This window comes from Mixophyes fleayi, chromosome 2, assembly GCF_038048845.1.
Source record: "Mixophyes fleayi isolate aMixFle1 chromosome 2, aMixFle1.hap1, whole genome shotgun sequence".
NCBI classification, from domain to species: Eukaryota; Metazoa; Chordata; class Amphibia; order Anura; family Limnodynastidae; genus Mixophyes; species Mixophyes fleayi.
This window is the reverse complement of record NC_134403.1, coordinates 359,598,494-359,620,045: the sequence shown is the minus strand read 5'-3', so window position 1 is coordinate 359,620,045 and position 21,552 is coordinate 359,598,494. Positions and strand designations below refer to the sequence as shown.

The following is a 21,552-nucleotide window of genomic DNA, read 5'->3' as shown; positions in this document are numbered from 1 at the left end:
CTGTGTATAATATATATGCACACATTATATGGGTCATGCAGGCATAGTGATATTGTATACCAGTTCTCATGAAACTGTCCTGGTATACATAGAATACATCATTATTGTTTTCATTGATGATACCAGGATTCGTCTTTGTTTTAAATGTATTATGTATAATATATGCTGTAGGCAGAGTATAATGTAATATTGGGCAGAGGTGTCCAAACTCAGTCCTCAAGAGCTACCAACAGTTCATGTTTTCAGGATTTATTTAATCATGCACTGGTGTGTTAATTTATTTGGCTGTGTCTGTAATTATCCCACCGGTTTCTATAGACAGAAATCCTGAAAACGTGGCCTGTTGGGTAATTCTTGAGGACTGGGTTTGAGCACATCTCATATAGGGTTTCCATGTGTTAGTATTTCCCTTTTGGAGAAATCTGTGGGAGAGGACAAGGTGCCAGGGGAGGGAGCAGAGTGTGAACATTTCAATGCAAAAGTCCAAGATACACTCAATGTCATTTACTCACTGAATTATTCTGGTGCAGGCTACAAATAGACCATCCTGTGGTCCAAGTATCATCCTCCTTGGCAAATCCAATAACCACAACACAGCTTATCTAGTATAAGCGTTCCATTGGGAGCAAGTTTAATCCAGGAGCTTAGAGTCCAACACAATTTTGGGGGCCAGCCCCCGCATATTATGTTTGACTCCCAGCTCTTGGATACAATTTACTCCTACGTGAGCGCTTCAACTCGCTAAGCTGTGTAGTTTTTTTTTTTTAATTCTCTATATATGTGGGAGGAGAGGGGCGCTAGGAGAGATGGCAGTGTCAGGGAACAAAGAGATGGTCATCGGAGACCGTGTGCCAGGTGAGAGCTTGGTGACCAGTAGTTAACGCTACAACCAGTTCCCCCCTTAGGATTGGGGGACCTTCCACACTCTTTCAGTACACTTATTACCCTCCTCCATGCTATAGGAGCAGCACACTCACATACTGTTCCACCATCACCGCCAGTTGCAGTGGTATTGGAGATTTGGTTGGACCGTAGCTTGTTTGGGGAAGCTTTTGAGGTTCCCCTAGGCCTTGATGTCACAGAGATTAGCGGTGATTACTTCAGGTGAAAGCGTATCTGGAGCAGAGGTGACGTAATGGTGATGTGCCAAAGGGCAACTTGAGCGTGTGGAAGGTCCCCAAATCCTGCAGGGGGGACCCTGACTGATGATCAGAATTTCTGCTTTTCCCATAAAATTACATTGAAAAATCGAATATTGTTATATTTTGAAATTTATGATGATGTCCTTGTCTTTTTTTTGCACATTATGGGTCTAATTCCTGGTCAGACACAAACTGCACGCAACTTGTGTTAGGAAGACGAGCACAGAACTTGAACCTAGTTCCGTGGTCAAATCCAAACGTATCTCTGTATACTCTTTTTATTTAAATCTGGATGTAACTTCCCTCTGCTTAAACATTACATGTCGTTTGCTAACAGATCACATGCTTATGTGCAATATAAAGTCCCATCAGAACGCATGTAAAAAATAAATTAAAATATAAAGAAAATTAGCAGCTCATAATACTTTAATCATTAATAAAAAAAAAGTGTTTTTAATTTTATTTTCAATTTTTTTTAAACATTAAAAACATCTCGGGACGTTCTTAATGCCACGCAACATAGAATCCATTTTTATAATCTCATTTGCATACAAGTGTTCTTGCGAGAAGCTCAGGACTTGGATCGTCTGCATCTCCGTGGACACGCCCTTACTCTATAGCGCCCCGTCTGTCCACCTCTTCCAGTTCTTCAAATCGTAGTCGTAAGTGTCATTAGTGTTCACACATGAACTGCATGTGATTGTGGTCATTGGCTACGGTCGTATCTGAGCTTGCGCAGAGCTATTTCACGCAAGTTACGACACACAAGGACTTGCATCCAACAAATGAATCGGGTCATATATTTTTTCCTGAGGACACAAACATTTCTGGGATATACACTACACCAGTGGATTCCAAACTCTTTCAGTTCAAGGCACCCTTTGGATTTCCAAAACATTTTCAAGACACCCCTAAGCCAAAATAATTACCAAGTAGTCCCCCGCCTTGCTTACCACTTGCCCTGGCCTAGGCACCCCTGTGAGATCTCCAAGGCACCCCAGGGAGTCTAGGCGCACAGTTTGGGAACCACTGCGCTACACTATTGTTGTGGCACCTGGATTGTTTATTGGACGTTGTTTTGATTTATTTTGTGTAATCTTGAGATATGATTGTTATTTGAATTCATCTCTTGGATAGCACCTTTTTATGGGTCATTGTTGTTTTTTTTTGTTTTAATTATAATCATGTGAATTATTATATTATCTTTTTTGGATACAATCCTACTACCTAGGTGTCTTGGGTACTTGAACTGGGGGAATGGAAGATATAATTTCATCTGAAGTGAGGCGGGACTGGAGCTGGGGTAACTGAGGCGGGACTGGAGCTGGTGCAAACTGAGGCGGGACTGGAGCTGGTGCAAACTGAGGCGGGACTGGAGCTGGTGCAAGCTGAGGCGGGACTGGAAGTGGGGCAAGCTGAGGCGGGACTGGAAGTGGGGCAAGCTGAGGCGGGACTGGAAGTGGGGCAAGCTGAGGCGGGGCTGGAGCTGGTGCAAGCTGAGGCGGGACTGGAAGTGGGGCAAGCTGAGGCGGGACTGGAAGTGGGGCAAGCTGAGGCGGGACTGGAAGTGGGGCAAGCTGAGGCGGGGCTGGAGCTGGTGCAAGCTGAGGCGGGACTGGAAGTGGGGCAAGCTGAGGCGGGACTGGAAGTGGGGCAAGCTGAGGCGGGACTGGAAGTGGGGCAAGCTGAGGCGGGGCAGGTGCAAACTGAGGCGGGGCTGGAGCTGGTGCAAACTGAGGCGGGACTGGAGCTGGTGCAAACTGAGGCGGGACTGGAGCTGGTGCAAGCTGAGGCGGGACTGGAAGTGGGGCAAGCTGAGGCTAGACTGGGAAGTGGGGCAAGCTGAGGCTAGACTAGGAAGTGGGGCAAGCTGAGGCAGGACTGGAAAGGGGGCAAGCTGAGGCTGGACTGGAAAGGGGGCAAGTTGAGGCGGGACTGGAGCCGGTTTAAACGGAGGCAGGACTGGGGTAATTTGATGTGGGACTATCTTAACCAGTGGAACAAGATTTTGCAGTAAAGTGGAGCTGTGTTCTGCTGTGAGACAGGACTAGCAAGACTATAGAATATGCTGCATAAAAGAGGCACGGTTAGTGTACAGTACTTGAGTCACAGCAATTGTTTGCCTACATGATCCAGAGATTCAGCTACATCCTTCTGTGGAGCCGTTTCCTGCTGTAAAATGCTATTAGTAAACAGTTTAACCCTCAGCGCCACCTGGAGGTTGTTGCTCAGTACTGCAAAATTACATTTAAGGATTTAGTGTAAATATAGTGCTGGTGTTGCCTTTGTGGTTTATGAATGATCACATTGTTTTTATAAAACGTGTCATCTGTTACACGTTCACTCTACACATTAATATATACCTTGTATGTATGATGTCATAATCTCTGCAGTCTCTTTAAATCAGGAAACATATTCCATAAACGCCCAGGTTTTATTTCCTGAGGGATGGTCAGATTTGATATAACGCTGCAGCCAGAATGAATTTGGAGGTTAGATACAGAATACAGTGTGGGATTGAGATAAACCACACATTGATGGGACCTTGACAGAGGCTGATGTGTTGCAGACATATGGGTTTCTGCCAGTGATTTACCTGGCTTTACTATCCGTGAAGGAGGAAACTGCTCACAGGCCCGTCCATTCACAGGTCATGCTTTTCACTCTGACTCTGGAACTCTGCACGGAAACCTGCATCATCCTCAGTTGTGTTACATCACTGTGAGCCAGCATCTTGTACATTACATTCGGCAAGCTCTTCTGTAATACAATAACTGTGTGTGTATATATATATATATATATATACCCATCAGCCACAACATTGAAACCACCCACCTAATATTCTGTAGGTCCCCCTATGACCTGTCGAGGCATGGACTCCACAAGACCCCTGAATGTGTCCTGTGGTATCTGGCAACAAGACGTTAGCAGCAGATCATTTAAGTCCTATTAGAGGTGGGGCCTCCATGACTCGGACATGTATTCCCCACACATCCTATAGATACTTGATCAAATTGAGGTCTGGGGAATTTGGAGGCCAACTCAACACCTTGAACTCTTTGTCATGTTCCTCAAACCATTGCTGAACAATTTTTGCAATGTGGCAGAGCACATTATCCTGCTGAGCTGAAAGAGACCACTGCCATCAGGGAATACCGTTGCCAAGGAAGGGGTGTACTTGGTCTGCAACAAGGTTCAGCCAGGTGGTACATGTCAAAGTAACATCCACATGAATGCCAGGACCCATGGTTTCCCAGCAGAACATTGCCCGGAGTGTCACACCGCTTCCACCGGCTTCTTCCCTGGTGCCATCTCTTCCCCAGGTAAATGACGCACATGCACCCAGCTGTCTATACGATGTAAAAGAAAACATGATTCATCAAACCAGGCCACCTTCTTACATTGCTCCATGGTCCAGTTCTGGCGGTGGGCAGGGGTCAGCATGGACAATCTGACTGGTCTGCAGCTACGCATCCCTATATGCAGCAAACTACGATGCACTGTGTGTTTCTATCATAGACAGCATTAACTTTTTCAGCAATTCGTGCTACAGTAGCTCTTCAGTGGGACTAGACCAGACAGGCTAGGCCTTCACTCCCTATGCGCATCAGTGAGCCATGGGTGCCCATGACCATGTTGCCCGTTCACTGGTTGTCCCTCCTTAGACCACTTTTGGTGAGTACTACCCACTCCATCCTAGGAACACCCCACAAGACCTGCTGTTTTGGAGATGCTCTGACCCAGTCATCTAGCCATCACAATTTGCTCCCTGTCACTCAGATCCGTACATTTTTCCTGCTTCCAACACATCAACTTCAAGAACTGACTGTTCACTTACTGCCTAATCTATCCCAACCCTGGACAGGTACCATTGTAGCAAGATAATCAATGTTCTTCACTTCACTTCTCAGCTGATGGGTGTATAGATAGACTGTATTATAGTGAAGAAGTATTTCCCCTCGGTTGGTTGTAGTATGATCATTTCCAGTACATCATCATCATCATCTTATATTATTTAGAAAAACAATAAAATCAGTAAAAACCAACACCAGAGATGAGAGCAACTACATAAGAATATACAACTAGAGCAAAGGAAACCTGACAAAGCGACAAGTAGAGATGGCCAAGCTTGTAAGAGTTACGTTTAAGGGGATTAGGGAAGTAAACGAAGACGATATAGGTAGAGGTACATAGTAATGATTTTTATTTATATTAAAACGTGGGGTGTACCTTCCTTGGATTAGTGTAACTTGCTAATTAAGAACTGACAGAAAATGACAAGAAAAACAGACAAAACTGGCAACACATTCTGGGAAAAATGGCCAATATGTGGGCCAGGACATAACCTCTCCTGACGTCTTGGAACTTTCCTGTGGAAAACACAAATGACAAAACAAAGCTGCTAAGACCTGTACACAGTGCAGGCAGCCATTTTGTTATAGGCTTCTTTAAGTGATGTCATGGATTTCCCATGTTGGTCCAGCCCATAAAATGGCTGCCTACATTAAGTCACTGCTTTCTAATAAATAGACAGGCTGAACCCTCCTGAATAATGATGTGTCACAAAGTGCCTCATCTCTCAGTAATGTCACTATTCCCTAATTAGTTGATATGCTAATGATTGCTATCTCATGTGCGTCTTTATTATGTGTGTATTAATAGGCTGCATATTCATTAAAGATGGCTGACGCTACTGTTTGTTATTGAGAAAAAGCCTTTATTTCCACCAATATAGCCTTAGACTACTGAAATACACCCATTTAAGACCAGTTTTCTGTTACTTGTAGTTCAGCAAGACCAGGGGGTAAACTTATCAAGCTGCGGGTTTGAAAAATTGGAGATGTTGCCTACAGCAACCAATCAGATTGTGGCTCTCATTTTGTAGAATGTACTAAATAAATAACTAGAATCTGATTGGTTGCTGAAGGCAACATCTCCACTTTTTCAAACCTGCAGCTTAATAAATTTACCCCTATGAGATCACCTCACAGAGCCCTGTGTATAAGTGTCTTACAATCTGTGTTCTATCACCTACAGCTCCTTCTAGTTTGCCCTTTTCATGTGTAGGTTTAATTTTGTTTTTGTTAATCTTTTAACGATGGCAGTATGTTTGCCCCATGCATTCCTTAATTAATATAGTGAGCCCTATTTTTTTTTTTTAGTTTGGACCTAAATGTACAGGACATCTAGCTTAAATACAGATTGTTGATGTTAACTTACAGTTCTGACTGAACCATCGCATCAGCTGGTACATGCACCATTTGTATCCTGGGACTCTGCCATCTCTGTAATGCAGACATGGAAAATCTATTTAGATCACTATTTTTATATGGCAGAGGTGGGTATGAGCGGGATGACCAATCACAAGCAGCAATCTGGTGAGGAATCTAGAGCCCTGAGATAAATGGCTGCTTGCAGCAGCCTCAGGGGAACTCCATCTGGGGGGATGATGATAATATAATTTCCATAGGTGGTAGTGCAGCTTTAATAATTATATGATATGAAAGACCAAGGACAAATCTTCAAAACCCTACACCTGAAAGAGGACTTTTGTTCAACTCCAGTAATGCTAGATACACTTTTCTACAGTGTAGCTAACTAACAGTTTTAAATAGGTAGTTTAATTTGGGGGAAAAAAAGACCCAGTAGGTCTTTTACATGTAAATATTAACAAAGGCATTTTGGATTTTTGGATAAGTTTTAGGATTGACTGAACGACCATCTGTGTTCAGTTGTGTGACCCTCTGCACCCCCCTGTCAGTATCCTGGACCTCGTTGTGACAGAGCTGTAGACACTGTGCCTACTCTACTAACCCCAGCCCTTGTTGTCATGTCTGCATATGTCTACCTTGTATGTCCCTGTTTTATCTATGTCCTGTTTTCCCTACTGTACGGTGCTGCGGAGCACTGTGGCGCCTTACAAATTTACCATAATAATAATAGTATTAAAGGCCGGCATACATTATTTTTATTGTGATGTTTTTCATTTATGAATTAACATAGGGAAAGTTTATTAAAGGATCTCTAACCTTGATTATGTTATGTATATATTTGTGTGTGTACATATGTAAACTCTGTAGTAATGTAATATAATACACTCTATAGTACCGTAATATGATACACTCCATAGTACCGTAATATAATACACTCCATAGTACCGTAATATGACAAACTCCGAAGTAGCGTAATATGATACATTCCGTAGTAGAGTAATATGATACATTCCGTAGTAGCGTAATATGATACACTCCGTAGTAGCGTAATATGATACACTCCGTAGTAGCGTAATATGATACACTCCGTAGTAGCGTAATATGATACACTCCGTAGTAGTGTAATATGATACACTCCGTAGTAGCGTAATATGATACACTCCGTAGTAGCGTAATATGATACACCCCTTAGTAGCGTAATATGATACACCCCTTAGTAGCGTAATATGATACACCCCTTAGCGTAATATGATACACTCCGTAGTAGCGTAATATGATGCACTCCATAGTAGCGTAATATAATGCACTCCATAGTAGCGTAATATAATGCACTCCATAGTAGCGTAATATAAGAACTGTATATCATTATTATCATTTATTTGTTAGGCGCCACAAGATTTTCGCAGTGCCGCACATAGTAGTGTAATATAATAAACTCCATAATAGCAGAGTAAAACACCGGGTAATATTAAGTGTTTGTGTCTTTCATTATAGGATAAGTATCCTGAGGTTCGCCAGTGGCTGGAATCCAGGACCAACAAGGATGGATTAATAAAATCTAGCAAGATGTCTTTGAAAGTCTGTGAATCTCCCCAACATGATGTAGACATCACCCCATCTCTAGCTCCCCTCATCACTGGAGGTGATGGCTTCTTGTCTGACGACTTCAGTCTGGAACAGTATAGAGAGAACCTCGGAACGCAGAAGCTTGGGAGAATTGTGCTGTACGCTGACGTCACCACCACTACCTTCAGCCTTCTGGATGGGTACGTTGTAGACCTGCTATGCTTTATCCTTGCTTGTGCGTGATGTGAAATGTTCCTATATAATAATAGTGTAAAGCAGATACAAGTGCATTTTCCATTTTAGATTCAATGTAACATTCTTCAGAACTGGTCAACAATTTGTGATTGTGGTTCTTAACTACCTCTGGCTCATAATCCAGTCTTTGTGTTGGTGTAATTTCTATTGGTTTGTATACTGATTTTTCCACCTATGGCGTACAATCCGATTACTACTTTAAAGCCTAGAGCGGAACCTTTGGCTGTTGTGGAACCACCAGTCCCATTAAACATATAATGAACTTTAATTCGTTTTCATATATCTATAACACATCGCATTCTATATGAAACCACTGCCCTTCATTGATACTATTCCTGTTCCCTACCAGGGGATAGTTCAAGTACTAATAATTGTATAATTCCTAAATAGATTAGTTAAGAATTTTATAGTCTATGTTAGTGTTTGCTTTACTAAGAACCGAAAAGTCATGCTAGCCCCATTCATTTATTACTAGCCAACTATCACTCCATATGGCATTGTCATGTTGCCACGCTCTCTTTTTTTACTTAGAGACATAAAGTTATTAAAACCAATCCTGGGTTAAGATAAGTATATGATTAAGTTTGCATTACATAAGGAGTAAGACTAAGTGCCTTAGATAGCTTATTGGTGGCAGCAGACAACAATGGGATGAAGTGTTAAATGGACTTTATGGTCCATGTTGGTCAGAGGATTGCTTGAGTATAGAAAGAGAATTAATTTAGGTATTGCAAGAAATGTGTAGATGGAGGTAATCGGGTAGCACAGCCTAAGATTAAGAAGGTGGTACAGGAATGTGACGAGTGTATGTAACAGGATTTGGAGACAGATTGGATGTGGGGAACAAAGGACAAATCTTAGTCAATGATGACACCTAGGCAGACAGTTTGAGGTGTAGGGCATGTAATCGTTAATAGATGTCGGCTGGGTAGATTCTGTTGACTGGTGGAAATCTTATTAGATCAGTCTTTTGAAAGAGTGAGTTTAAGGGATGCACAGTGGCTAAGTGGTTAGCACTTCTGCCTGACAGCGCTGGGGTCATGAGTTCAATTCCCAACCATGGCCCTATCTGTGTGGAGTTTGTATGTTCTCCCCGTGTTTGCGTGGGTTTCCTCTGGGTGCTCCGGTTTCCTCCCACACTCCAAAAACATACTGGTAGGATAATTGGTTGGTATCAAAATTGACCCTAGTCTGTCTGTCTGTGTATTAGGGAATTTAGACTGTAAGCTCTAATGTGGCAGGGACTGAATGAGTTCTCTGTACAGCTCTGCGGAATTAGTGGCGCTATATAAATAGATGATGATGATATCCCACACTAAATGGCAGAAAGATGGTCAGTAATCTGGGCCAACACAGTTGGTGAGACATTCGGAGAGGACAGGTAAATTTTGGTGTCATCCGCATAGAGAAGTGGTGTAGAGAATGGCAGAGGCCCCAGGACAGAGCCTTGTGGTTCCCCAACTGATAGAGGAAGTGGAGCGGAGGTAGATCCAGAGAAACTAACGCTGAAAAAGCGATTAGAGAAGTATTATGAGACCCAGGATAGGACAGTGTCCTGAAGACCTAGGGATTGTAGCGTTTGTATGACAAGAGAGTGGGCAACAGTGTAAAATACAGCAGAGAGATCCAGGGGAATTAGTGAGTAAATGAGTAATGGACTTTAGATTAAGCAGTGATTAAATCTTTGACCACCTTAGTCTCCATGTTGGTAATAAAAGCCTGACTGAAGAGAGTGTGAGGCGAGTGGCATTTTATTTTTGCAGAGTAGGAATAGTAAATAGTACTTGAACAATAATGGAAATATTTCCCTCTACTAAGCACAATTAAGCACACAAATGCTTGAGGTTACTCTCCCCTTAATAGATGTTTTCTTATGAATCTAATATATTGACTTCAACATGATATAAACCGCTTATAGTTGTGACACCACTGGCAAACTGTGTATATGTGTTTATTGCTGTTTTTTGTTCCTTCTCTCCCTCCATCTCAATGTCCTGTCACTTGTCAATCGGTGTTGCACTTGGCAACCAATCAGGACTTTACTTACATTTTCTGTACTGCGTTAGGTAGATGATTAGAATCTGATTGGATGCTGTGGGCCACACCTTTTTCCTTTTTATACCAGTTTTCATAAATATCCCTGAATAGGTAGCCAGCCATGTTTTAGGTGATATTATTACCTAAAGCCTGGATGACCTGAGCCAGGCTACATGAAGAACAAGAGATAAAGTGAGACCTGACTGCTGTACACGTCTCTTGTAGAGACATAGTGGGCCTGTCTTTAAGTGATACAGAGCCGAATATTGAACAGTCTAAATCAGGCCTGGCCAACCTGTCTCCCTTTTGGTGTCCCATTAGGTGTTGCGAAACTACAACCCCCAGCAAGCTTTGCTGGCAGATAGCCAGCCTATACCTTGTGGGGCATGCTGGGACTTGTAGTTTCACAACACCTTGGAGAGACACAGGATGGCCAGACCTGGTCAAAATCCTAAATCATACAAATAAATGAATTTCATGATAGTTTAACTTAACTTCCAGTGTATGCGCTTTTAGATCTGGTTTAACTATATAATAGTTTTTTATTTATTTGACGTGTTTGTTTGGTGGTATTGTTGTCGGACTTAACACTGGCTATAAATATTATCCCTACTATCTGTGAAGGATGGCGCAGTTTTATTATATATATTAAGAAATGATTGGCCGAGTTGCACAATAGGTCTGCGGAGTTTGGAAGATGATAGATTGGCTGAACGGGCTGAGGTTCAGTTGGGTTAAGTATTGCAGAGACCGGATTCTAGTACAAAATTGCTTCTGAGCCAGACTGTATTGTTTCCCTCTGCTCTGTGCCGTCCTGAATACCCGTGAGAATTTTTTGACGTTCTTGGAAAAACGGTTTCTGATATGATGTTGTAGAATAAATAGACGACTATTGTCTCAGCCATACATGTGTGTAATTATTTATCACCATCACTGTACCCGATAGTTTATGATATCACAAGGAACAGGCAAAGGAAAAGGGCACAGTGTTAAGGAGTTTGTCCAACAGCAAGAAGAAATAAGCTGGCCCCAAGAGCTTGCACTCTAATTGTAGCATAAACATCCCTGATGTTTTTCAGTTAGCTTATATGGAATTAGGGCAGTAAAGATTTTGTATTGTTTGTACCTCCTGCTGAATCTCTTTTAATTAGTGCCACCAGCTATGAGAATTTGAGAGCAACACAATAAGAAAAGAGGATATTTATTGTCAGTTGGTAAAAAAATAGGTGATTTCATGTGTCAGTGAGGGAGGTATTCAATTGATTTATTTATTTTTTATTTTTTTTTTCAATTGACCGCAAGTTTTTTGTTTGTTTTTAAGACTGCATTAAGTCATTTTAACGCTGTTTTTATCATTTTCGAGCGGGTTAACTTTACCCGCGATTCAATTCCATTTTTAACGCTACGGTTTTTTTTCATGAAACAGTCCTCTCACGCTCCAGAAGAAGGTCTATTGAAAGTATAGGGTGTGTGAGAGGCAGCTGCGTTAAAAGCTATTCAATTGTTTTTTAACACTGCGCGTTAAACAGACCAATATGCTGTTTTATCTCGCACCTCTTTGGGGTATGATAAAAATAAAAAAACTTTGAAATCATGTAATAATGAGAAAAAAATAGATAAACTATGTTTATCACTAATGCCTAACATGTAAAAGTTGATTTTCTTGTGAAAAAATAGAGAAATAAAAATCACTAATTAAATATATTTATGTATGTTTTTGGTACAAATATGTTTGCACTAATGTGTTTTGACATGGTATAGATGATTCTATAGTGAAAAATAGTTAAATAAAAAAACATACGCTAAAGAAAGTACTGTAATGTAGATATTCTCAATGTGTAATGCAAACTAATGTATGAAAATGTATGCAAAATATTTTTTTTTGTGTTATACATGACTGCGTTAACTCCCCTATAAAACTCGTGCGATTCAATTGAAAAACAGGGAAAGCTGCCCCCGCGCGTTAATCATTAAGCACAATGATTAACGCGCGGGGGCAGCGTTCCCTGTTTTTCCGCACTGGATTAACTAAAAACGGTCACTATAGCAGTTAAAAAAAGAAGAAAAAAAATCACCCGCGGGTTTTTAACGCTGTAGGGAAGAAAAAATATACTCGCGGTCAATTGAATACCCCCCTAAGAACAAGTAAAATTGAGAGCTGGTAGGTGTGATCTGTACAGATGAACGGACTGACGAGCTGTCTCCATTGTTTTAGTTTAGGACTCTCTTAGAATATTACGTGTGAACGAGGGTCCATCTAATAGATTCCTTAGAAGAGGAACTCGCCCGGTTGTCTACCATAAACAGTCTGCTTTCTCTCCCTCTACTAATGAGGACACTAAGAAGCCCAGTCCGATTCTAACCGCAGAACAAGTCCGACCTTGCCAACAATAACACAACATATATATTAATATGTAAAACATCAACAAAAAGCCATCTGGAGATCTAATGAATAATCAAGGGATTCCAAATTAAACTATAGATTTTTTTTTCCCCCCCTTTACTCTGAATCTTTAGGACAACACTGTCAAATTCAATTTAGTCAGCTCGGGCCTAGAATCCATTTTTCAAACTTTCTATGACAGGACTAATCGCTTCCACCTGTTGTTTGACTCGGAGCTTTGACTGGCACTTTACCAGGCCGGGTGGAAACATATACACACTGACTCTTATTAGACTCCGGCTGTTTCTCTACTGTGAGGTCACTCAGCCTTTAAATTAGTTCCATCCCATTTTTTTTTTCTCTCCTGTTGCATTGATTTTTATTTTTTTTTTTTATTTTAGATATGTATATTTTATTTATTTTTATATATGTTCGGTTTATACCAGTTGTTTTTGGCTATAGTTGTGCGTAGAGCGTCAGGCAGCAAACGAGCCGGGCAGCCTCCAGAAAACGACCTCCCTTTTTTTGGCCGTCCTTTGCCTTTTGACACATCATTATAAGCAGTCACTAAGCTGATGACTAATTCTAACATGACACGCTCGTAATTGCTTCTTATGTCTGAACCCAGCAGTTTCTTATTGTCTCTGTGATACGTTTTCATCAGGAGCTAAAGGCAATTCTTCAATTTTCCTGTAAGAATGAACAGTGCATTGTTAGAACAAGTTGGATTTAGAATCTCTTTTGTCACATAAAGGTGCATTTAACCCAACAGTCTTACTGCATTAATTTGACAAGAGCTTCACATTAATAGTGTTGTGGAACCTGCTGCTTCCACTATATAACTCTCAGTCTGTGGCTTCCTGCTGCCTCCATTCCCCTCCTCACATCATGTCACTGCCCCTGTCACATGCAGCCCTGTCCTCACTGACACATCACTCATCTCCTGATATACTCTGTGCTGCTGGGGACCCTGCTCCTTCCACTATATAACTCTCAGTCTGTGGCTTCCTGCTGCCTCCATTCCCCTCCTCACATCATGTCACTGCCCCTGACACATGCAGCCCTGTCCTCACTAACACATCACTCATCTCCTGATATACTCTGTGCTGCTGGGGACCCTGCTCCTTCCACTATATAGCTCTCAGTCTGTGGCTTCCTGCTGCCTCCATTCCCCTCCTCACATCATGTCACTGCCCCTGTCACATGCAGCTCTGTCCTCACTGACACATCACTCATCTCCTGATATACTCTGTGCCGCTGGGGGACTCTGCTTCTTCCACTATATAACTCTCAGTCTGTGGCTTCCTGCTGCCTCCATTCCCCTCCTCAGATCATGTCACTGCCCCTGTCACATACAGTCCTGTCCTCACTGACACATCACTCATCTCCTGATATACTCTGTGCTGCTGGGGGACCCTGCTCCTTCCACTATATAACTCTCAACCTGTGGCTTCCTGCTGCCTCCATTCCCCTCCTCAGATCATGTCACTGCCCCTGTCACATACAGTCCTGTCCTCACTGACACATCACTCATCTCCTGATATACTCTGTGCTGCTGGGGGACCCTGCTCCTTCCACTCTATAACTCTCAGTCTGTGGCTTCCTGCTGCCTCCATTCCCCTCCTCACATCATGTCACTGGCCCTGTCACATGCAGCCCTGTCCTCACTGACACATCACTCATCTCCTGATATACTCTGTGCTGCTGGGGGACCCTGCTCCTTCCACTCTATAACTCTCAGTCTGTGGCTTCCTGCTGCCTCCATTCCCCTCCTCACATCATGTCACTGCCCCTGTCACATGCAGTCCTGTCCTCACTGACACATCAGTCTTCTCTTAAGTTTTTGTTAAACTGTTGAGTTTCTGCTGCTACAATTGCAGAGTGTAAACAATAGTCTAATAATTCTGTTCTACGTGACCTGTAAACATAACATGATGAGCATTAATCACTCACTTCTCTATGCCTTATGATTTCCTAGGAATGGTTTTACAGCACCCTTTGAATCATGGGATAGGATGTATAGTTGTGTATTGTATATACAATATATAGGAATGTATATATTATATATACAATATATTGGAATGTATATATTATATATACAATATATAGGACTGTATATATTATATATACAATATATAGGACTGTATATATTATATATACAATATATAGGACTGTATATATTATACAATATATAGGACTGTATATATAGGAAAGTACAATATATAGGATGGTATATTTTATATATACAATATATAGGACTCACTATATAGGACCCTAGATATTGAATAAGATATTCAATATCGGTGGTGGCTGTTGAGATTGAACGAGCGGTGTATTATCTTATCTATTGAAATTGGGGGCAGCCTAGCGCTTCAGAAGGCTAGACACACCCCCTGTTCAGGACCCATTGTTGTGGACACACCTCTAATATGACACTATTGTGCCCCCTCTCCCATTGACGTGGGTATGTGCTACTTTACGAAGTACAATTGTTGGGAGGTATGTTATAAGGATCTTAGTGTGTGTACATTTTAAAAAAAATACTTCCATCAGAGTTTTAGGAAAAGTGCAAGCAATTACATATACTGTACATGTTATGTAAGAATTTGATTTATATAATAATTAATATGTGGCTGCATCCTTCTTGGTTTGAACCACAACAAAATGTCTCCCTGCATCCTTCCTGGTCTGAACTACAACAAAATGTTTCCCTGCCAGGACATTTACTAAATAAGAGATAAACCTACTGCGCTTTTTTTTTTTTTTTTAAATAACTTTGCTTAAAAGGCAGCAAAAAGTTAAATATTGGGGGGGATCTGTTGTTTCTTTGGCATTTTGTGTAATGTGTTCATTATTGCCCATACTGTACTTTGTGTAATGTATGTGTTTAGTATTTCATGCTATGGAATTGGTTATCTTCTGGAAATTGGGCTATGGTGTAAATTAGCAAGTTTTATGTGGATACTAAATATGCAGAACTCTTGGCTGCTGCATGTACTCTGTAAAATATTAAAAATATAAAGATAATTTCAATACTTCAAAATGTGAAATCTCTATCCACAGTATGAATAATGGAGACAGAATGCATAGTTTAACTTTGTTCTTCACATTCCATACCAGTAATCCACCGCCACGCCCTATGTGTGAATTACCTAGGATGTCTTATTATGATAAATATATGTATTATTCAGTTTTCCACAATTACAAGGAAGTTTAAATTATTATTTTCATCAGAATCAAACAACCTGCTTTACATAAGCCGTGGTAGTACTACAAGACCCAGCATACCCTGCCGTATTAATTGGCATTTTAAAAACATTTTCTGCACATTTAGCAAACTTTAAATAAAAGTAAAAACATACCGTACATTTGTATTTAATGAACAGAGGCAAGAAAATGACTGTCTTTGCTCCCTTGTTATTTTCGTGGCGCCACCAGAAATACTATCAAATACCCATTTTGCATTGTTCAAGGGACCGGACAGAATGGTGTAAAATGAGTGCAAGTTTAAAGATAACCTAAACTTCAAGTAAACTAAGAAACAAGAAAGGGTAGACTGTCGTCAAAACCGTATCTGGCCAGTCAATGAAAGTATTTTTGATTTTTGCTTCATTAAAACAGCAGTTATTGTACTGTTCTGAACACTTGCAGTAATATACCAGAGCATAGCTACAGTACAGCTCTATAACTGTATGATATACGGTATCTGGTAGGCTTTGTGGTGTATGATATGGGCAAAGGAAGTGTAAATTCTTGGAACTGGGGACTGAATTAGGGAATGAAAAGACCGAAAAAATGTGTGTAAATGAGGTTTTAACACCTTAATATGCGCAGACGATTCTGTGCATGCACACGTATGTTTATGCGTTTCGGTCTCTGCAGGTGTGAAGAGACACCGGCCTGCTTTTCTGTGCCGTACAATGACTGCCTAATTTGGGTAATGGCCGAGGCATCGCCTATGAATGCATTCCCTTCATTTCTGTTATTTTGAAGATTGCAAAGTGGGAAACGCTGGTGGAACTGTAATTTGCAGGGCCCATAACTTGCTGCCTGGGGGCTGACTGCATAACTAATGAAGGCGCTTAATGCCTACATTGACATGCCAGGGCTTCCTCCTAGGCTTCCAGGCTGAACGTTCGCTGGAGAATCTAGCCCAGGAACATTCCTGCAAGCTCTTCTTCCAGCAGGTCCTGGTTAACCCCTTTCTACAGACAGAGTCGGATATATTCCCTTTATAAAATATTTTGTTAAGTGTCTTGTTTTTTAGTGCGGCGTCTGAGTTACTTTCCGACCTATTTTGTGTGGAGAGAAGCTGAAAAATACCTGATTTAAGTAGTCAGGGACTCGGCGCTGAGTTACTCATTTCATTTGAAACAGGTTAATTTGGGTTTGACTTTTAATCTGCCAGGAGTCAAAGGGCACGGGTTAATTTTGTTTTCAGATAATCAAATGATTGTCTCGACAATCCAGCTCCCTGCTCCGAATTAGCTGACACTGACCCCCCCCATAAATGCGTTAAAAATATCAGAATCTTTTTCCCCCCTTCTTGTTGCCCCAACTCCCAGCGGCCTAATTTTCTTCCAATTATGCCATGAGTGCAAATATTTTAACAATCTTATTTTGTATTCACATGAAGTTTTCAGTCATAACACCTCATATCCTACAGGCTCAAGTGTCCTTTTAATTGTAAAGGGAACGTTTCATTTCCCCTCACACTGATTTGGAATCTGTGGGATTTCTGTAAAACTCTTTTCTAATTTTTTTTTTTTTCGTCCCAAGTACCCAAAAAAAATAATAATTTTGTAGTCTTTCGCTTTTTGTGTTATCGAAAAACATGCTCTACTTCAATTCTTTCTGTTGGTAAATGTATGGCTTGTTTTAATAAATTGTTAGCATAAAAATGTCCACATTTTTTTCTGCAATTCTTATATTTTTTTGTAGCTAAGAAAAGGTTTGAAATATTCTTAAATTGTATGTTTTAAAATGAGAAATATGTAGCACTAGATGAAAAATTGTGTGTTTTGTCGACGTTGGTGCGAATACCATTTTTGTTTATTTTCTTCTATAATTTTTCAGTCGGCTTGTATTATTTAATGAGCATTATTTTTGACCAAAGGGTTAAACTATTGCAATTTTCAAAATGGTGCGCGATGCGGCACGTAATTCAGCAAGAGCAGATGTTTAAATGAGAGAATTTTTTTTTGTATACTGGCTTTTCCTAAATTTGTTGAATTTGAACATGTATTGCATTGGGGAAAAATAATGTATGTTTGTGGTTTTGTTTTTGTGTCTGAGTACCGTCAATGGTTATATATTTACATTTTGATTTTGTCTTGGCGCACAAAATGGCCGCCTCTAAGTTCCTTTGAGAAATATTATTTGACATAGTACTGTCCATTTGTGCGTAACCGTTTTGGGATTTCAAAAATGACTTAAAGTACCCCATTTAATCTTTGACTAAAAGTTCTCCATGAAGAGGTGGAAAGATTACAAAATGTATGAGTCATATTCACAAGAGAATTTGTCATTTCAGATATTTTTGGTTGTTTTACATTTTTTACATGTACTGCCATGATCGTATAAATGCAATTTCAGTGGAAGTTCGTTCTCCAGATTGCTTTGTCGTTAAATTTACCCTCATCCTTTGTAAATATGGCTAAAAATTCTTCTTAACGTTCATTTTTTTTTTTTACTTATAAAAGTTACTGAAATTAAGTTGAAAAGAGGCCCCTGGGTATAAATCCCATAGCTTTCCACCTAATTCAAGAAATATTGTTTCGTTCCAGACTAAAGATCTTTTTCCCTGATTCAGAGGTGGCTTGGAATCCTCTGTCATATTCTAGAAAGATATTTTCATCTTAGGTGAATTGTTTGTAAAACAAAAGATTTTTGCCACAAGTATAAACCACCTTTTATGAATACGGCTTAAAATGCAATGAAATATTAGTTATAATCAGAGAAGCACAAAATGTTCTGTGAATAGAGATTTGAGGGGGAATAGGCCGCTTTGCAGAGGTGCGGAGCTTCGCTTTTTGCGTTCTGCCGTTTCCCCGCACTATTTGTGTATTCATATATCATAGAATCTATAGTCGATGACGAAACAGGAGAGGATGATGGGTAATTCATTCTGCTGTGTGGTTGGTTGGTTAAGCACAGGGGACACTTAAAACCAAATTCTGCTGGTGAAATGTGGACATTTCCCAACTAAATGCTGAAGTGAAGTAAAAAGATCTTAAAATGTCTATTTTAAAATTCTGTAGCTATAACTTAATAATTACTGTGTCCGTTTTTGTTTGATTTTATACGACCTACTGCAAAATCGTGCTATCAGGATTGCATATTACATGCAACATTAAAATAATGTAATAGCGTAATTTTTACTTTTTTTTTTCAGTGTATTCTGTTTCTTTGTTAGTTAGTGAGGTCACACCGAAATAATCAGGACCAATGAATGTTAAATAAAGTTTACTTTCTCAAGCCACCATATAGCCGGTTAGTTGTAAAACTGCAATGAAGTAGATATAGTGTACAATGCCTTTATTTAATTGTAGCATTACTTGTCAGTATGGTAACTAAACAGGAATATTTGTAAGTACCCTGGAGCACAATTAAAAGGTCAGTTAAGCTTTATTTTCGTGACAAGATGTCAAAACGTACATAGTAAAGGGATAGATGAAGATGCTATTTACAAAGATTTTTTTTTTGTTATGAGGGTCTAGTTCAGAAAATATATTGCCACTTAATGCCATAAGTGTCAGTTTTTAAACACGGAGAAAGAAAGTGGCCGTTGTGTAATTAACGTTAAATAAATGGTTTTCAGGAATTAAACAAAAATTAAAAAGGCTTTTTAAGGAAAAATATAAATTTTGAAATTACTGACGTTTTTAAATGAAGGTTAGTGGGTGATCTCCCTGACACCCAGGAGAATTTTACTGATGCCAGGCAGTAGCGTTAAACGTTGACCCCACTGTGTGTGGATGATGTATCATCTCACAGCGGTGGTGGGACATTATAATACTAGACCAACTTGCCCCCCCCCCCACTTTGTGCTCCTTCCCCTCAGCGTCCCCCAAGGGGGAGCTCTGAAAGGTGGTCAAGTATGAATAAACCATATGAATCATAGAATTCTCAGGAATATGAAGATATTGTGTCACAGCCAGAGTTGCATTCTAAAATGGATTTGTCACAAACGCATATTAACTACTTTTTTTTCCAGAGCATATACATTCTGTAAGCAAAGACGGGGTTAATACTGGTTGTAGAATAAATGTGTGCAACTTGTGGGTCAAAGTTTAGGTGGAGTCCAACAATCTGTGTTTTTGGGGTCCCCAGCTTGTCATATATGAATTCTATTGGGATCCACCCGATTTGGGGTCACAGCGTAATAGCACACTGACGTTTGGAGTCCAGGGTAATGACAGGCTGAGTACCACTGGTATAAAGAGGGACGCTGTATATACAGATTTGTGTCGTCTTATCCTCTGTGACTTATAAAGTATTCTGAAGTACTGTACAAGCAACTGGGATCAGAACTCGGACAAAAGTACTTGGATAGTATTCATCTCGCACCTATATGCTAAATACACCGTTAACTTGCTTCGGTGTCTCACTATAACTTGAATATACTGATCAGAATGGTTAAAGGCATTTTTAGGTAACATATCTATGTAACAAAATATTTAGATATCTTCTGCAATCATGGGCAGCACTGTGGTTAAGTGGTTAGCACTTCTGCCTCACAGCACTGGGGTCATGAGTTCAATTCCCGACCATGGCCTCATCTGTGAGTTTGTATGTTCTCCCCGTGTTTGCGTGGGTTTCCTCCGGGTGCTCCGGTTTCCTCCCACACGCCAAAAACATACTGGTAGGTTAATTGGCTGCTAACAAATTGACCCTAGTCTGTGTGTCTCTGTCTGTCTCTGTGTGTGTGTGTGTGTGTGTGTGTGTGTGTGTGTGTGTGTGTGTGTTAGGGAATTTAGACTGTGAGCTCCAATGGAGCAGGGACTGATGTGAGTGCGCTCTCTGTACAGCGCTGCGGAATTAGTGACGCTATATAAATAAATGGTAATAATAATAATCATAGATATCTCCTGCATCAGGTATTGCATTAAACCATCATTCTCAGTTGGGACTGCAATCTAGGACAATTTATCAAGCTCTAAAAAGCCTAACTTTTCGAGCTAAATCCATCTAAAGATAGCGTTAGATCTTCTACTCTATGGGGAAAGCATCGCAGTAGAGGGATCTTCAGATCGTTCCTCCGCCTTCCTGTTCTCCCCTCCGGTAACTACCGCTAAATGACTCCGCACTTGTGAGACCGAACAGACTGAACCTGGAGTTGTTCATTTATTAAATACATTGTTGGAACAGCCTCCTATCGGATATGCTGTCCCGGGATGATTTTTTAATAAATGTCCGCGTAATATCATCCCATATCATTGCGGTAAAGGATGATAATTAACAGGGGGCATATTGCGAGCATTTTTAAATAGGCCCCTAAAATTGCTCTGATAGTCATTACAAAATTTGCTAAAAAAGGTATACAAAATGACAACACAATACATAATTTAAAGATCCTAACACTGAACTCATTTTATAGAGAACAAATCACTTGAAAACGACTCACCAAAGAGTTTACAAAAAAAGTTAAACAAAAGAATATTTGTAAGCAGTCTCTTCTTAAGACAACCTCTTATGATGTCTCTTTTCTTAAACAGGAATACTACAACAGCAACATTAAAATAATAATACTTTAATGATTATTTATAAAGGTGTATTTATTAACGACATTATGTGTATTAAGGCAAAACTGCAAAACTAGTAACATCAAACAAATAATTAATCAACTAATTAACTAAAGTTCCATGGTAGAAACAAATAATTATTGTTATAGTCTTATTAATAACATAGTAACAAAAGAAGATTTCTTCTTTCATGCAAATACCAATATTAAGAA

The 21,552-nt window shown here is 40.2% G+C and overlaps 1 protein-coding gene across 4 annotated transcripts in view; it reads left to right on the top strand.

Annotated features, from left to right (window-relative positions):
- Window positions 1-21,552, top strand: part of HLCS (holocarboxylase synthetase) — a 127,675-nt gene that overhangs the window by 39,646 nt on the left and 66,477 nt on the right. For all 4 annotated transcript variants that reach the window (XM_075197234.1, XM_075197235.1, XM_075197233.1 and 1 more), the window contains one exon: window positions 7,850-8,121. In XM_075197234.1, coding sequence (XP_075053335.1) covers window positions 7,850-8,121 — 272 coding nt within the window. The remainder of the gene's footprint in view (window positions 1-7,849; window positions 8,122-21,552) is intronic.